The 16,257-nt window shown below is 50.4% G+C and overlaps 1 protein-coding gene across 1 annotated transcript in view; it reads left to right on the top strand.

Annotated features, from left to right (window-relative positions):
• LOC132445708 (ADAMTS-like protein 1) overlaps nucleotides 1–16,257 on the top strand; it is a 35,695-nt gene that overhangs the window by 2,194 nt on the left and 17,244 nt on the right. The window contains 11 exon segments of the mRNA XM_060035823.1: nucleotides 2,300–2,400; nucleotides 2,723–2,959; nucleotides 4,238–4,364; nucleotides 4,648–4,722; nucleotides 6,266–6,423; nucleotides 9,977–10,094; nucleotides 11,116–11,254; nucleotides 11,722–11,772; nucleotides 13,125–13,329; nucleotides 15,833–15,848; nucleotides 15,851–16,029. Of these exon segments, the coding sequence (XP_059891806.1) occupies nucleotides 2,300–2,400; nucleotides 2,723–2,959; nucleotides 4,238–4,364; nucleotides 4,648–4,722; nucleotides 6,266–6,423; nucleotides 9,977–10,094; nucleotides 11,116–11,254; nucleotides 11,722–11,772; nucleotides 13,125–13,329; nucleotides 15,833–15,848; nucleotides 15,851–16,029 (1,406 nt within the window).

Raw genomic sequence — 16,257 nt, forward strand, 5'->3', positions numbered from 1 at the left:
CAGACAACAGAGTGGCGGAGGGGGGGGGGGGGGGGGAAGTGTGGACACATGGATTGTGTGTGGAGGCGGGGGAAACGAATGGCATGGTTTTTATTAATAAGAGAAAGAGCAGGCCTACGGGGGTATTATGTCATGTGGGTTTAATTGATTCAGCGCTGGGTTGAAGGGCTCTCGTTAAGGGGGCTCTGCCTTTGTCCGACTACGGCAGGGAAGACGGCTGCGGGAACGTTCGGGCCTCAGGGTTTGATCAAGAAAGTCACTTTAGTGTGACTGGGGAACCGAGCGAGCAGTCCTCTGAGGTACATTCAGGTCACTTAGCGGACGCTTTTATCACAGCGACTCACGGTGGAGGTGGTCTAGACCTGGACTTTGGAGTTAGGAGGGAGGAGGTAAGGAAAGGTAGATAAGGGTTAAAAGTAACATGAATATGCCGCGCACTGATCCTGACATGCTAGCGTAGAAAAGCTCCTGTAATATCGTAGCTAAGACTAGCTTTTACTACGATAATACTCTTCTTCTTTTTTTTACCGATAATGATGTGTTAGTGCAGCGTATTAAAGTTTGCTGCCCTGAAGGAAAGCCTCAGTGAACGTGTGCGGTGGTTTGGTACGAGACCGTGGGCACGCCACCGCTTTGTTTATGCCCCTGCCCCCTTGAAGGCAATTAACGGGGCAATTCTCTATGGCTACGGATTAGCCAATTACCTTTTAGCCTGGCACGACATTTAGGGCTGGTTATGACTCGAGATCGCCGTGTGTGTGTGTGTGTGTGTGTGTGTGTGTGTGTGTGTGTGTGTGTGTGTGTGTGTGTGTGTGTGTGTGTGTGTGTGTGTGTGTGTGTGTGTGTGTGTGTGTGTGTGTGTATACATGTGTATGTGTGTGTGTGGTACATTCTTCCCTAAGTCCTGCTCATGGGCTGTGGTAGCGTGTAAACCCTGTACCGGTAACCCTGCAGAGTGACCACAGGGTTTTAGAGCTCCCTTATAAATCCTGTAGGTTCTGCTTTTGGGGCTTTGGCTGTTCGCAGAGACCTCGGGTTTCATCAGAGCAGAGGGGTGGTCTAGGACGCACTCTGAAAGGAGTCTTCTCAAAGGTAGCTTATTGGTTGTTATTTTAAGGAAGAAAGTAGTGAATAAAATAAGTTGTGCCTTTATATAATAAACATAAGTACAGAAGTTTGACAAGACAAGCACAACAGTCGATACAGTATACACAAAGTTGAAAGCAAACCGTTCAACGAGTCGTGCAGAGAAGCTGAGCTTAAAGCTTTAGGATGTTCTGAGGAAATGAGTCTATGTTTTTGCATGCCATTTGAAGTGGCATACCGTTTCAAACCTAGCATGCCAAGCTCAGTGTTTGGCGACTAAATGATTACATATGCATTCGTATACAAGTATGTTCGTTCCTTTGATGTGGTCAAACCAGGAGGCCTTTAGTCGTCTTTTGCTCCCCCCTGTTTTTTGTCCCAGGGCACTTTCCTTTGTTCATTCCATTTTCCTGTATAGTTTTCTTCGGGAGCTGTTTCCCTGCTACCCTGACGCTCGTTTGCGTATGTGCGTTAAAGCCTTGTGTTTAACTTGGCAGTGGAGACCTTTTTAAATGAGTCACATGCGAGAACAAAATTGCCACTTTGCTCTGTAAGTCTGCCCGAATCTCTGGGATTACTCGCTGAATCTGTTTGTGTTTCGCCTGCGCCTGCAGTGTTGCATCGTATTCAGTTTTCGGCACTGGCTAAGTGCTGGTGACAGTGGAAGTTCTCTTAAGTTTCTCAAAGGAAGGGGTGTCTTCGGCTTTCAAGTCTGGTCCACCACACACACTGGGGACGGTTTGTCGTCCCGGCCACATCAAAGCGGAGACACATCCCCCTAACTGTCATTTAGATGCAGACACTGTAGAATGTCTACCCTAATTATACTACTAACAACTAGAAGCTGTTTAACAGATACCGACAATCCTTTCAATGCATTGTGGTCCTTCTACGCGACCACTCACAAACAATTCTGTGTCTCGTATCTCATTTATAACACTGATGAATATGGTAACAAATTGCTGTGAATGAGTTGGTGGACATGCAACAGAAAGTCTTTTAAAGGCCCTTTCAGATGGGGACCACATACGGACCCTATGTTTGTGGGTTCCCATTGCATTCAAGTCAGCTACCGGTCGTTCATTCTTAACAGGAGAGAGAATGGGATGTTTCTAGTGTGTGGGAGCAACAACGCAGTGCAGCTGCTTTCAGTCCACCCCTGTATGACAGATGTTCGGTGGTTGTTTGTTTTATCGGTCACCCTGACGGCGAGTTCACCCTCTTTCTCGTTTCCTCTCTCTCTCTCTCTTCCCCTTTTTCTCTCACAGGACCTGTGAAGGGCAGAATATCAAATATCGTACATGCAGTAACGTGGTGAGTTCAGTTCAAGCTCATCTTTATGTATCGAGGCTCAGAGGGCTTCATTGCGTCTCAGTTTATCTTCGGATATGGGGAGAAGGCAAACTGAGATTTCAAACCTGGTGAATGGAACGTTCGGAAAGTGAGATGGAGAGGTCACCAGTGAACGTCAAGTTCACCAAGTAAAAGATATCGTAAAGTTCAGGGTAAAGATATCTCTGAACTTTGTATTGTAAAAGTGATGTATTTGTTATGTGGATCGCGGATTACCCGCCGAATTTCCTTAATTTGTATATTTATTTTGAGGGACTACATTTCCCATAATGCCCTGCTGCAGGACTGCCCTCCAGAGGCCGCAGACTTCCGGGCGCAGCAGTGCTCGGCGCACGCGGACGTGCGCTACCAGGGCCAGTACCACGAGTGGCTGCCCGTGGACAACGACCCTGACAACCCCTGCGCCCTGAAGTGCCTGGCCCAGGGGTCCGGGCTGCTGGTGGAGCTGGCCCCCAAGGTGCTGGACGGGACGCGCTGCTACACCGAGTCCCTGGACATGTGCATCAGCGGCGCCTGCCAGGTGGGTGTGAAGGGGGATACATTTAATTTTAGTTTTGATATGTTTTTACGGTAGCAAATCACAAAGCTGGCTTTTCCCCCTTTGCGCGCTATTGGCTGGTTTAACACGATGACGACAGGGAAGCGACGGCAGGCAGCCAATTGTGTACAGAGTCATTTGAACTAGGCCCGGTGATCTCGCCTCTCGTGCCTCTCAACAATTTAAACTTCCAATTGTCGATGTATAGAGTGCCCTAATCTCACCTCCGAACCCTTACCTTTACACTTACTTAAGGGTAAGGGTTCGGAGGTCAGATTAAGGCATGAAACAAAACATGGTGATAAAGCATATATTTTTCATGTTATTCAATATTTATGTATTTTCTTCATCGTTATTATCAGTATATGAAAATCTGGCACATTGTCTTTAAGGTTACAAGATTCAAATTAGTTTGACGCAGAAGAAAATTCAATCATCTGCCATGGTTTACTTTGGAATCAGCAAAGTCAGCCGTATTTGTTCTACTTTCATAACATTTTATGGTTTCGCTGACACATTCCAACTCCATTTTATTCTTAAAAAACAAAAAATATATGCTCGATTAAACACAAGTCCCTGCCAAAATGATTGCTCGCTGTATTCAACCCCCATTCCGTTCAGATCTTCATATCTACATACTGACTCCCCACCACTGAAACACACACTAATCACTAAAACAACTGGCGGCGATCGCGTGTTGAAACCCACCGAGCGAGGAGTGAATCAACGACAGAACCAATGTTCTGTGAGTGACGCCGGGCGAACAGCGAGCCATCTGCTCTGTGAATGAATGCCTAAGGAGCAGGAGAAGGCTCCCAGAACGCGGGTGATGTGACCAACAGGCCAGGGAATCGTTTACAATGCACTTCCTTTGCCTTGTTGAATGAAACGGCATGCCAGTGCGTTGCGTGTGCAAGACAGCTGTAGGATCTCTTAAAATGACCACGGTACCTCGCTGTAAAACCACAGAGCGGATCTGTCGTCTTACAGACAGAACGAGCGGGGAAACGCATCCATCAAATAAAGATGGCTAGAAGGAATGTGTAATAGGACGCAGCAGGGTTACGGTTTTATCTGCAGACCGCAGTTGTAGTTTGATAATTAGTCCCGCTGGAATGAGTGTAGGGGGTTGAGTGTATTCATGATGGTCGTGATTGGGTGTGTGAGAATAGAGTTCACAGTGAACTTTTACTTTGTGTAGTTTTTGAGGTTTCATGGATATGTGTAATATTAATACCCCCCGGCGGCGTTTCTTCTCAGATTGTCGGCTGTGATCATGAGCTGGGCAGCGCTGCCAAGGAGGACAACTGCGGCGTTTGCAACGGAGACGGTTCGTCCTGCCGGTTGGTCCGCGGACACTACAAGTCCCAGCATGCCTCTGGAAAAAGTAAGGAAAATGCACACAGGCAGATTTCCTTTGTTAGGAACGAGAAACATCACCTGGCATTTGTGTTTGGTTTAAATGACGATACAAATATTGAACCGTCAAAAATGCCCCACAAAGATCGACTCGTCGGCATATATCGATCGTTTAATGCATTGTTTGTTCCAGTACATTTATCTTATTAAAATGTGGTCCTGCATTGAAATTCCTGACTCTGCATCGCTCTTTGAAAGCCTCTCCTCCTCCTCCTCTTCCTTCTAACCTCCTCTCTGCCCTTCCTCCCCAGCGGAGGACACGGTGGTGGTCATCCCCTACCGGAGTCGCCACGTCAGACTGGTCCTCAAAGGTCCGGATAGCTTGTGTAAGTCTTGGTAGGTCCGTGGTATCCTTCCATTGAGAACCTCGAGGTCCTCTTTCATCTAGGAGAGACCCCAGCTCTCTAGCTTCCTCCCCAGTGGGCTTGACCTAAAGGTCACCCTCCAACTAACCCACTCCCTGTTGGGCTTCAACCTGCCGAATGCAACTTTAGTTTCATTAATGCTCTGATTCATATTAAAGACAAACCATGTCTCTATCTTACTCCAAAGTCATTCTACTCCCCTATTAATGGTGTATGTTTTTTCTGGCCTCTGTTGACCTCCGCGATGTCCCTTTCAATAACCACCATCAGCTACTAGAATATAATCTTTTATGTGCTTTAGGCCATTATTCATATGAAAGACTCCCTGTGTCTCCATCTTATTCCAAAGTCATTCTGCGCCCTATTCATGGGATGTTTTGTTCCTGGCCTCTTCTGTACAGAGGCTTTCAATGTGCGTCCTGCAGCATTTTCACGCCAAAGGGCCTTCTTCAAATGGCTTCTAGTTGGAGACTTTATTGGTAATGTTCAGAAAATGCCGAAATAGGCTGTGTTTTCATGGATTGCCTTAAGGGGTGTTGTCAAGGCACACTTTGATCGCGGGCCTGTAAAGCACTTTGCCGCTTTAATCCTAATCAAATTAGATCTAATACAGTTTGATTTGACTTGGTTCACTTCAGAGTATAACTACGCTTGCTTAGACTTTTGTTCACTCCGTGCTTGGCGTCGAGAAACGCCAAAACTCTTTTGTAAGAGCGCTCTTTTTACCAAGGTTTGCTTGATTAGTTTAGAAAGCAGTTTAAAGCACAGAAGAGAGGCAAGGCTGCTGGAAAGCTTCTCTTCACGGACTCCCAACAGACGTTTGAACTGAAAACATTCCAAAAAGGTATCACTTGTTTCAAGGGGTTGGCAGGCAACCCCCTCTCCAAGCTAATCGATAACAAATGTTTCATCTCCCTCCTCCCTGTCCCACGCTCCACATTTTTCATTAAATATTTCCCCGATCCCAGTTGCCCGGGGCTTAAACCAGAGCCATCTGTTGGCTCAGCTCTGATGTTGGCGTCTGCATGGGTGAAGTGTGTTGTAGCTTTAATAACCAGAATCTGACAAACGTTGAAGTCGCCCACGCTGAATTAGAATCCCCAAAAACGGGGTACAACGCTTGGAGTAGCCCCGGAGGTAGAGCGGGTTGGCTGGGAACCTGAAGGTTGCCGGTTCGATCCCCGGCTCCTCCTAGCTGAGTGACGAGGTGTCCCTGAGCGAGGCCCTTCACCCTTTCTGCTCCTGACCAGCTGGCCGTCGCCCTGCGTGGCTGACTCCGCCGTCAGTGTGGGAACTTGCGCATGAATGACTGAATGTTGGGCAATATTGTTAAGCACTTTGGATAAATGCGCTATATAAATGCAGTCCATTTATCATTTTCCGGCCAGCTTTGATTCATCGATCGAGCGAACTCGAACGCAAACGCTGAGAGATCGCCTATCGAGTGCCCTCTTAAGTCTGAGGTTTCTTTTCAAAATACTAAACCCTTTTCTTTTTCTTCCAGACATCGAGAGCAAGACGCTCCAAGGGGTGAAAGGAGAGCTTTCCCTGGAGGCGTCGGGTCAGCAGCGTCTGGAGAACACCACCCTGGACTACCAGAAGCACCCGGACAAGGCCGTCATGAGGATCGCTGGGCCCCTGGGGGCCGACTTCACGGTCAAAGTGAGGGCCAAAGGTCACCTGACCGGGTTTCCATGCCAGCCGATGCACACTGCAGTTTATACAATCTATGTGCAGTCATCTCCTGAGAGGTCTCTGCCTCTCAGGAGATGCTTATAGATTGTATAAACTCCCTTTTAGGTCACTTTGCATATAGGTTGTATAAACTCCCTTAAAGATCCCTTGAAGAGCCCTTTGAGATCGCCGTTCGTCTTGCTGGAGGTCGGCTGCTAAAGCCGCGGTTCAAAACGACCTGAGGTGCTCCTCGGGATTCAAACTCACCTTCTGTATTGCTTCGCTTTTCTTTATGGCTTTTTTTCTAGTGGACGGATTGTTGCTTTTTTGGCAACGGGTCAGGAGTGATGGACTGGCTACCTCTGTGTGTAACCGATCCCCTGAAACAGTCCAACGTGTGCGCGCTCCTGGATAGATGCAGGATGACGCCATCGTTCTCTCGTGGCTCACTCCCTGGTGAAGAGCAAAAAACTGTTGTTTTTTCGCGATCTTTGCGAGGCCCACGTGATCGGCCCCTGTTGCGTGACCCCTCAGTGGACCCCTAGCCCCCCGTCCCCTCGTGTCACAAAGGGTTTGGGATGAGATTGAATGTGAGCCTGTTTGAGTTTGGAAGCTAGCTTGAAGCTGTGTTTACATCCAGCGTGGACGGCTGCCTCGCTCGGCTCAGCTCTTGGAAATGGGTTCCGCATTTTCGGCGCATTGTGTCATGCAGTGAAAACAATGGTAGCATTACCCCCGTTCGGTTCCAAGGCGAGTAGTTGGTTTTGGCTTAACGGTGTGTCCGTTCGGATTTAAACGATTTAACGTCTCTGCCGGCTACGCTTTCCTCCCCCGGAATAGATGTGTGACCTAACCGCCTGGCCACAGATGGAGAGGAGGGGGGAGAGGCGAGCTGGAACGGTGGCAACCGTTGGCGTAGATCTTTATTGAATGTTAACTTTATTGCGCGATTTTCGTTGTACACCACATGATTCCACGTGTCTGTTATTTTTCCTGTCTCTACCTGTGGATCCTTCCTGCTCATCCTGCTTTGCTTTGAGAGGGAAACAGTAGCCGGGACAAAGGCTACGGCCTCTGCCCGCCAGCTCGTTTTGAAATCGGTTCAGCTCGTGTTCATCTCCGTTGTTTCTCCAATGGCCTCCTGATGATGAACAGCAAAGAATCCCAGAGTCCATTCCCCAGCATAGTTTTGCGGTATCATTGTGGTTAATAGACGTACACAATTAGACGCGCACGCCCGCACGCAGGCATACACGCACACACACACACACACACAGTTTTGAAACGGTGTCATGTTTGTTTGAAGGCATGTTGTCCTTGTGTGACTCTTGTGTGACTTGTTTGAATTGTTTCCTCTTCTGCTAACCATCCAGTTTGTTTACAATGTCCTCAACGCAACGTTATGCAAACCATGAGATTCTAATTCCGTTGTGTTGGTTGATATGGAAACCAAAGAATGTTTTTATTGGTATTATTGGAGAATAATTATTTTCTGAACACCTACCTGGACTTTTCCATACCATCTTTACATTTGTTTTCCACAGACTGAACCACACACACACACACACACACACACACACACACACACACACACACACACACACACACACACACACACACACACACACACCAGTGCCAGCAGGTAAACACTAGCAAACCTACGTGGGCTAGCAAATGCTAATAAAAAACTGCAAGTCAGGATAGCACGATAAATAGGAATGCAGGAGACAGAAATCTGAGAGGCAGTAATAAGTGCATAATTTTCTAATCTGTTTCAAGGCAGACGGCCAATTCATATCACGGCAGTGGAAAAGCCCAGGCGAATGGAAAGCCCTATTTAAAAGTGTGCCAGGAACCTCTTTCCACTGTAAACAAGTGAATTGGTACGAAGAGTGCTGGTGTTTGATTTATACATTCGAGGGTAGGTATATATAATCCTCGCTCATTCCCCCAGAACATGGTGGACGAGAGAGACTAGAAGGGGAATATTTCCTAAGCCGTGTATACAAAATCCGTTGAGCACAGATTTCAGCAGTATTCAATACTTTCTGATTTTCCCTTGGCCCCTATTTTTTTGGTGTGTTTTGGAGGACAGCGAGCCACGCTAGGGACCGAGGTGGTTGTGAGGGGGGGGGGGGGGGGTAGTTATTGCATCGCTACCGGTTTGTCAGGGTAAACTAAACAGACCATTCTTTTTACCGTTTGCATTCTGGTGCAACCAGGGTTTGGAGAGCGAGGGAACGCAGATAGAAAACAACAACAACAAATCCACCATTTTAAAAGCACTTGGGGTGCATACAAACCTGTTTTCGTCCGCAGACAAAGCCAACGCGGTGTTCCAACACTCCCAGTGGCACGAGAAGAGCAGTTTGCTTCTTAATTCAGCGTAAACCCAACCGCCTCCTCCTCGCTCTGCGAATGACTGGACACATCTCTTTATGGTTTCTCCGGCGGTTTTGTTTCTGTGTATTCCCGTTCCTCCTCGGCCCAGAACAATTAGCCCGGCAGCGCGCGTCCCCCGAGCCAAGAGATGGATTTAAAACAAACAGAGAGACGCTTACTCGCAGCCATCTCAAATTCCTTCTCATCTGTTCTGCAGTGAGCTCTGAGAGGGAGGGATGGCTGTTGATTTACCGTGGACGTCGCCAAGTAGCTTTTCACTATCCTAGATCTGACGTTGGCCCGCATAATGATAATAACACAGTGCATTAAAAAGGGGAAGTTTAATTGCATTCATTTCCTCGGCTTTGTTCTAGTTGCAGAAATTCAGACAGCCTGAGGTTTCTTTTAGTGTGTTGGCGACGTTTCTGCCCGTGATTCAGCTTTAAATAGAAAGAAAACTCAACAACATCACTGATTTGTGTGGGAGCCTTTGAAACTCCAGGTTTGGTTCAGGATAATAATGATCTCAGTGGGTTGTTATTCATAAAGATATTATATTTGTTCCTTCTTTCAAGTTTATTCTTCACTGAAGTATGTAAACTTTGCAAGCACGTTTGTTAATGTTATACTGCGGCACAAATATGTGCTTGAAATCGTCACAAAAATCCAGATTAAAGATGGAGAAAAAATCTATTATAGGACGATGTTTAAAGCTTGAGTCGGCTATTCATTTCTGAAGCATTTTTGTACATAATTATTGAAATACTCTTTACATGCTGACAACAATTAATAAACCAAATGCTCTGACAAAAAAAACATCAGTATCTGTAGATGTGTCAGGTCTTTAATAAAACTGTAGAATAATTTAATTCGGCCCGGATGAAATTATTAGATTATTCGTTACCTCAAGGCAAGGCGGACGTTTTGCTGAAGCTAGCGTGCTCATCACGGGTTTTGGGGGAGTGGCTTCGGAGAAGACCTTGAAGGGGGGGGCTGGGATTGTTTTTCAGGTTGGATACTTAAAAATCTAACTTTCTCAGACTGCTGTCTAAAAAAGTCAACGTCGCACTCATTAATCCTCCCCATCCAATCAGGAAGCGGTATCTCGCGTCACCGTGGGCAACAGTAACCGGGTCTCCCCGTCCTCCCTCTCCCCCAGGTCCAGGACGCGGGCGGCGGGGCGGCGGACAGCGTGGTCCAGTACATCTTCTACCAGCCCATCGTCCACCGCTGGCGGGAGACGGACTTCTTCCCCTGCTCTGTGAGCTGCGGCGGGGGTGAGCGCGCCGGGCGGACCGCCACACCAGTGCTCCCAGTTCAACCGTCCCGTCCTGACATTCAGCCCGCTCATTTGTTTTAGCTGGTCTCGTTGAGATTCAAAACACGTCTTTCGCAAGGGGAGGCCTGGCCAAGCGCCGTACACATTTCAAACACGGTTGCGACAAAGAACAGAAACTGCAAGAACAGGAAAAGAGTAAGAAAAAAAACAAGACATGAATCATCAAACATGAAAAACATGAATCATCCAATCATCCTGCACTAAAGAACGCAACTGAACTCTGTTATTGCTGGCCATGTCTATCCTGCCGGAAAACGATTCTCCCTCTAAAGCAGGGTTAGACATGTTCATTAATTAAGTCATGTTAATGATTTCTCACAATAATGATCAACAATGACTTAAAAAAGGTGGGAAAGAGTTGTTCAAGAATGAGTAGTGCTATGTTTAGAACAGGCCTGCGGGCGCCTCATGTGGTCCTTGCGGGCGCCCTGGTGCCCGCGGGCACGGTGTTGGTGACCCCTGCTCTAAAGTGATGACAGGAAGATCGCCCCCTGGTGGGGCGTTGGGTTTCGAACGTGTGCCATCCTATTGAAGGGCTACCCTGGAAATCCAGAGTTCTCGCGAAAGCCCAATTTGAATTTCCTCAGCGAGTCACTCTGGGAACGAGCAACATACCCACTCCCCGATTCCCCCGGCACAGAACATTAACCAATCACATCGGTGCATCTGATATAGGCGGGCCGAAAGCGTTGCTGTTTTACCGACTGGATGCGGCGAGAGTCTTATCTATTGGTTAGCTCCACTGGTCGGGATACGTCACCCCTTGTGTTCTTCTGATTGGTCGTAGTGTTATCCAATTGCATGCAGGGATATTTTCAAATGCATGCTTGGCGCCGCCCCTCGAGTCGGGCCCTTTTGGTTACTCGTTCCCAGACCCTACAGCTTTCCAGATGTGGGTCTGGAGGACTGGCAGGCTGCTGAACGGCGGGCCCTGAATCCTCTCCCTCTGCTGTGTGCAGGCTACCAGCTGACCTCGGCCGAGTGCTTCGACCTCCGCAGCGAGCGTGTGGTGGTGGACCAGTACTGCCACTACTACCCCGAGAACGTCAAGCCCAAGCCCAAGCTGCGCGAGTGCAACATGGACCCCTGCATGGCCAGGTCGGTGGGCTGTGGGGGGGCGCTGTGGGGGGCTCTGTGGGGGCCCGTGCAGCTACAGGTGGGACACAGGGGGGACGCCACAGGCCCTGGTGAGACTTTACACCAGTGGTTCTCAAATGGGGGTACGCGTGCTCAGAATACGATAAAATTAAATAAAAATCAGTTTTTTAATCATCCTGAGCAAGGTTAATTAACGGTTAATTGAAGGTTTGTCAACATAGAAAATCAAGAAAATGGGCAAGTGGTTGAAATGTAAATCTGAAGGAGAATCTGTGTACAAGAAAGCGTACATCAAGAAATACCAAAATGTCGGCTGTTTCCAGGTCATTATAATGATCTCTGTCATATCGGTCGTGATTCTCGCCGGCCACTCCGAGCCAACCAAGGACGAGGACAATCTATTAGGATTAGGTTGAGGATTAAGCGGCAATTTTCTCAGGAGTGTATTTTATGTTTCTGATTTTTAGTGACGGATACAAGCAGATAATGCCCTACGACCTCTACCATCCCCTCCCACGGTATGGACTACACACACACGCACGCGCCCGCGCACACACACACACACACCTAAATGCACCTCAATCAAGCAGGCAGAATATGGAGGGCCAGGGGGTAATCCAGTGATTAGGGGTCGGTTTGACTCCCAGCCGAAAGGTTGCAGGTTTGAAACCCCCAATCTCTGCTGTCTACATGTGGGCATGCTTGAGCTAAAATCCCCTGCTCGTTAACGTCAGGCCATCCACTGAACCACTGTATTAAAGGATATAAAGGATATAAGGACTAAGATGGAAGCAAGTAAGCAATCAATCAGGAAATCACCCTCATCCTCCACCAGCAAAACCCAACGACCCCCCCCTGGTCCATCCATGGTCTCACCCCCTGGTCCATCCATGGTCTCACCCCCATGTCCATCAATGGTCTCACCCCCTGGTCCATCCATGGTCTCACCCCCTGGTCCATCAATGGTCTCACCCCCTGGTCCATCCATGGTCTCACCCCCTGGTCCATCCGTGGTCTCACCCCCTGGTCCATCCGTGGTCTCACCCCCTGGTCCATCCGTGGTCTCACCCCCTGGTCCATCCGTGGTCTCACCCCCTGGTCCATCCATGGTCTCACCCCCTGGTCCATCCATGGTCTCACCCCCTGGTCCATCCATGGTCTCACCCCCTGGTCCATCCATGGTCTCACCCCCTGGTCCATCCATGGTCTCACCCCCTGGTCCATCCATGGTCTCACCCCCTGGTCCATCCATGGTCTCACCCCCTGGTCCATCCATGGTCTCACCCCCTGGTCCATCCATGGTCTCGCCCCCTGGTCCATCCATGGTCTCGCCCCCTGGTCCATCCATGGTCTCACCCCCCTGGTCCCTCCATGGTCTCACCCCCTGGTCCCTCCATGGTCTCACCCCCTGGTCCATCCATGGTCTCACCCCCCTGGTCCATCCATGGTCTCACCCCCCTGGTCCATCCATGGTCTCACCCCCTGGTCCAACCATGGTCTCACCCCCCTGGTCCCTCCTCCCCCTCTCTGATCGATGGTCTCCCCCCTCTCTGATCGATGGTCTCCCCCTCCTCCCCCTCTCCGATCGATGGTCTCCCCCTCCTCCCCCTCTCTGATCGATGGTCTTCCCCTCCTCCCCCTCTCTGATCGATGGTCTTCCCCTCCTCCCCCTCTCTGATCGATGGTCTCCCCCTCTCTGATCGATGGTCTCCCCCTCCTCCCCCTCTCTGATCGATGGTCCCCCCCCTCCTCCCCCTCTCTGATCGATGGTCTCCCCCTCCTCCCCCTCTCTGATCGATGGTCTCCCCCTCTCTGATCGATGGTCTCCCCCTCCTCCCCCTCTCTGATCGATGGTCCCTCCCCCCCCCAGGTGGGAGAGCAGCCCCTGGACGGCGTGCTCGGCCTCGTGCGGGGGGGGCCTTCAGAGCCGCGCGGTCTCCTGCGTGGAGGAGGACCTCCAGGGCGTCGTCACGGCGACCGAGGAGTGGAAGTGCCTGTACGTGCCCAAGGCCGCCGTCATGCAGCCCTGCAACGCCTTCCACTGCCCCACCTGGCTGGCCCAGGACTGGTCCCCGGTAAGACCTCTGTACTGGGAGCACTGGGAAGGTGTGCTTTAACTGTTTTCTTCGATGACTGTTTTTTTTTATTCATTTCATTTGTTTACGGATGAATGACATTAAGGGCATATACATTCACATTCATGGCGTTCAGCAGACGCTTTTACCCAAAGCGACTTACTTAATAAATACATTTATCAGAAGAAAGAGAAACAGCAACATATTGCTGCAGGGACAGTAAAGATGTTCATAGAACCAAGTGCCAAGCACTAACCATCACTAGGTTAACCCATTCCCCGTATGCAACAAAGATAGCTAAGATAAGATGGTAAATGAAAATACTATTTTTAAGTGCAAGGACGTTGCATTTGACTGGCACAATTCATGCCAGTCAAATGTAAACGGTTAACGTTTGGTTTTTAATTGATTGTGGCATCGACGCTATTATTTGAAATTTTGGTGTTAATATTTATTACGGACTACTTACTATGTGCTATCTATGTTCCTTCACTTCTCATCTGGGATTGATAAATTACATTTTATCTTGGATTGGGAACGGCTGGGATCTGAAATGAGTAGAAAACGGGCGTCTTCATTATTTAGACATGTTTTCGACCAATCAGTGGGCGGGGTTCTGTACGCATGCGTTCAACCGAATCAGTCGCTTGAGGAATCCAAAGCACAGGCGGCGCAAACACGACACGGTCGATTACCTGTCACCAGGAGCGGAGAAACAGCCCGCTGCGGCCCCCAGATCAGACACGTGTCCTTTATGCTGCTCCAGTCGTTATGAATTTCCTGCGAAGCACAGGAAAAGGTGCAGGTTTAAAATATGAGCCGACTAAGTATGAGCCCCCCCCCCCCAAGTTCCATCTGTTGCCGCGGAGCCAAACACCCCCCCCCCCCCCCCCCCCCCCCCCACCCGAACCTTTTCGGAAACAAAATGACCTCCCTCTCGGGTTCAGATACTATCAATCCTGGAGTAACCGTCAGACTGGTGTCGGTTCACGTCTTAAAATATGATAAAACAAAGCCTCCGTACTGTAAGCCCCCCCGGTCGAGGTACGATGACCCCGCCGATGAACCGAATGTTTTTAGAGCTGAGCCCGTTTCCTAACCGGAACGACCGGCCAGAGCGTAACCGTGACGGAGCGCGCGTTGCAACACGCCGGGCGCCTCTATTGATTTATTCAGCGTAATTATGGTTTGGAAGAGGCGGCTGTACATCTATCCCGTTTCATGCGTCAACACCTCGCGGCGAAGGTTTCGAGGCTGGAGAATATCCTCCTCCGAGCCAGAAAAACACAATGTTGTTTTTTGTGAGCTGGATAAGTGCCTGCCGGGCTGAGCCGCGAGGATGTTGCTTCCACACGTCGATCTGGCTCCGGCGTGGCTCCCCGTGGAACGGACTCGGTGATTAATGATCTTCTAATTATTATCGGTGGAGGAAGAGAGTCTGCAAGGGAAGATGCGATAACTCCGAACCGGACTCCTGGAAAGTCCACTCACCCTTTTCACTGCAAACAAAACACTCGACTTCAGCGCTAAGGTGATCATGTGTTGATACCTCAACACGGCGCTGCCTTTGCTGATGGCCGGTAGCGATGCTATTGCTAACCCCCCCCATCCCCTCCCGTTCCCCCCCCCCACCCACCTCGGTCCCTAGCCTGGCTCGCTGTCGTCCAAAACACACAAAACTTTAATTAAAAACCCGACCGGAACGCCGCTCTGGGGGCCTGATCCCTCACAGCCAGAGGCCGTGGCGGCGGCCAATCAGCTCCAGGTATCCGTCGTCCTCATTAGTGTTTGGAACCCGGGCAGCGGTCCACCAAATCCAAGAGGACCCCTGGATGATATTTAGATTCCACATTCCTCCCCCCCCCCCCCCCCCCCGGCCTCCCCTGCTTGTCTTGGCGGGGCCCCAGCAAGCACGCCCCCGGGGGGGCGGGTTTATTTGGGTTTAAAACAACGATGAAAGTTGCATCATTCATCGCCATTCCCCGTCGGTGTCGTTTCAATCTCCAGGAATATGCGCAGAATGTCAGATGGGGGAGGGGGAGGGAGGGGGGAGGGGGAGGGAGGGGGGAGGGGGGGAGCGATATGGGGCGTGTTGATCCGAGGCGCATGTGAATGGGCCTGAATGTGTGGCTGGAGCGATGACGTTTGATCTCTCCTCCTCATCCTCCTCCACCCCTCCTCCTCCTCTCCTCCTCCTCCTCCTCCTCCACCCCCCTCTTCCTCCTCCTCCTTCAACCCCTCCTCTCCTCCTCCCCCTCCACCCCCTCCTCCTCTCCTCCTCCCCCTCCTCCCCCCCTCCACCTCCTCCTCCTCCTCCCCCTCCACCCCCTCCTCTTCCTCCTCCACCCCCTCCTCTACCTCCTCCTCCTCTCCCCTCCCCTCCTCCTCCTCCTCCTCTCCTCCTCCTCCTCTTCCTCCTCCTCCCCCTCCCCCCCTCCTCCTCCCCTCCCCCTCCTCCCCCTCCTCCCCCCTCCCCCTCCTCCTCCCCCCCCCCCCTCCCCAGTGCACGGTGACGTGCGGCCAGGCCTGCGCTACCGGGTGGTGCTGTGCATCGACCACCGGGGGCTCCACGCCGGAGGGTGTAGCTCCACCACCAAGCCCCACATCAAGGAGGGCTGCCTGGTGACGGTGCCCTGCTACCGGCCCCTGGGTGAGTCCCGCCGAGCCCCTCCTCCGCCGCCGTGGACGTCGGCGGCAGCATGAGGGTTAACCCGCGGGCTAGGACCTGTGACTCACACGCACTCTGCTCCGTGATTGGTTGGAAGGAGGTGGGATCAAACTTTGCCTCTTTAATGTTTTGTTAAAAATCCGAGGACGTGCAAAGTTTCAGCCACAGAAAGTGTGATCATTTAAAAAAATAAAAACAGAAGGCATCTAGTGGGGAACATCAGGAGGAAATGTCGGTTTGAGTGTTAGGCGAATCAATTT

The sequence above is a fragment of the Gadus macrocephalus genome, chromosome 17 (assembly GCF_031168955.1).
Source record: "Gadus macrocephalus chromosome 17, ASM3116895v1".
Taxonomy (NCBI): Eukaryota; Metazoa; Chordata; class Actinopteri; order Gadiformes; family Gadidae; genus Gadus; species Gadus macrocephalus.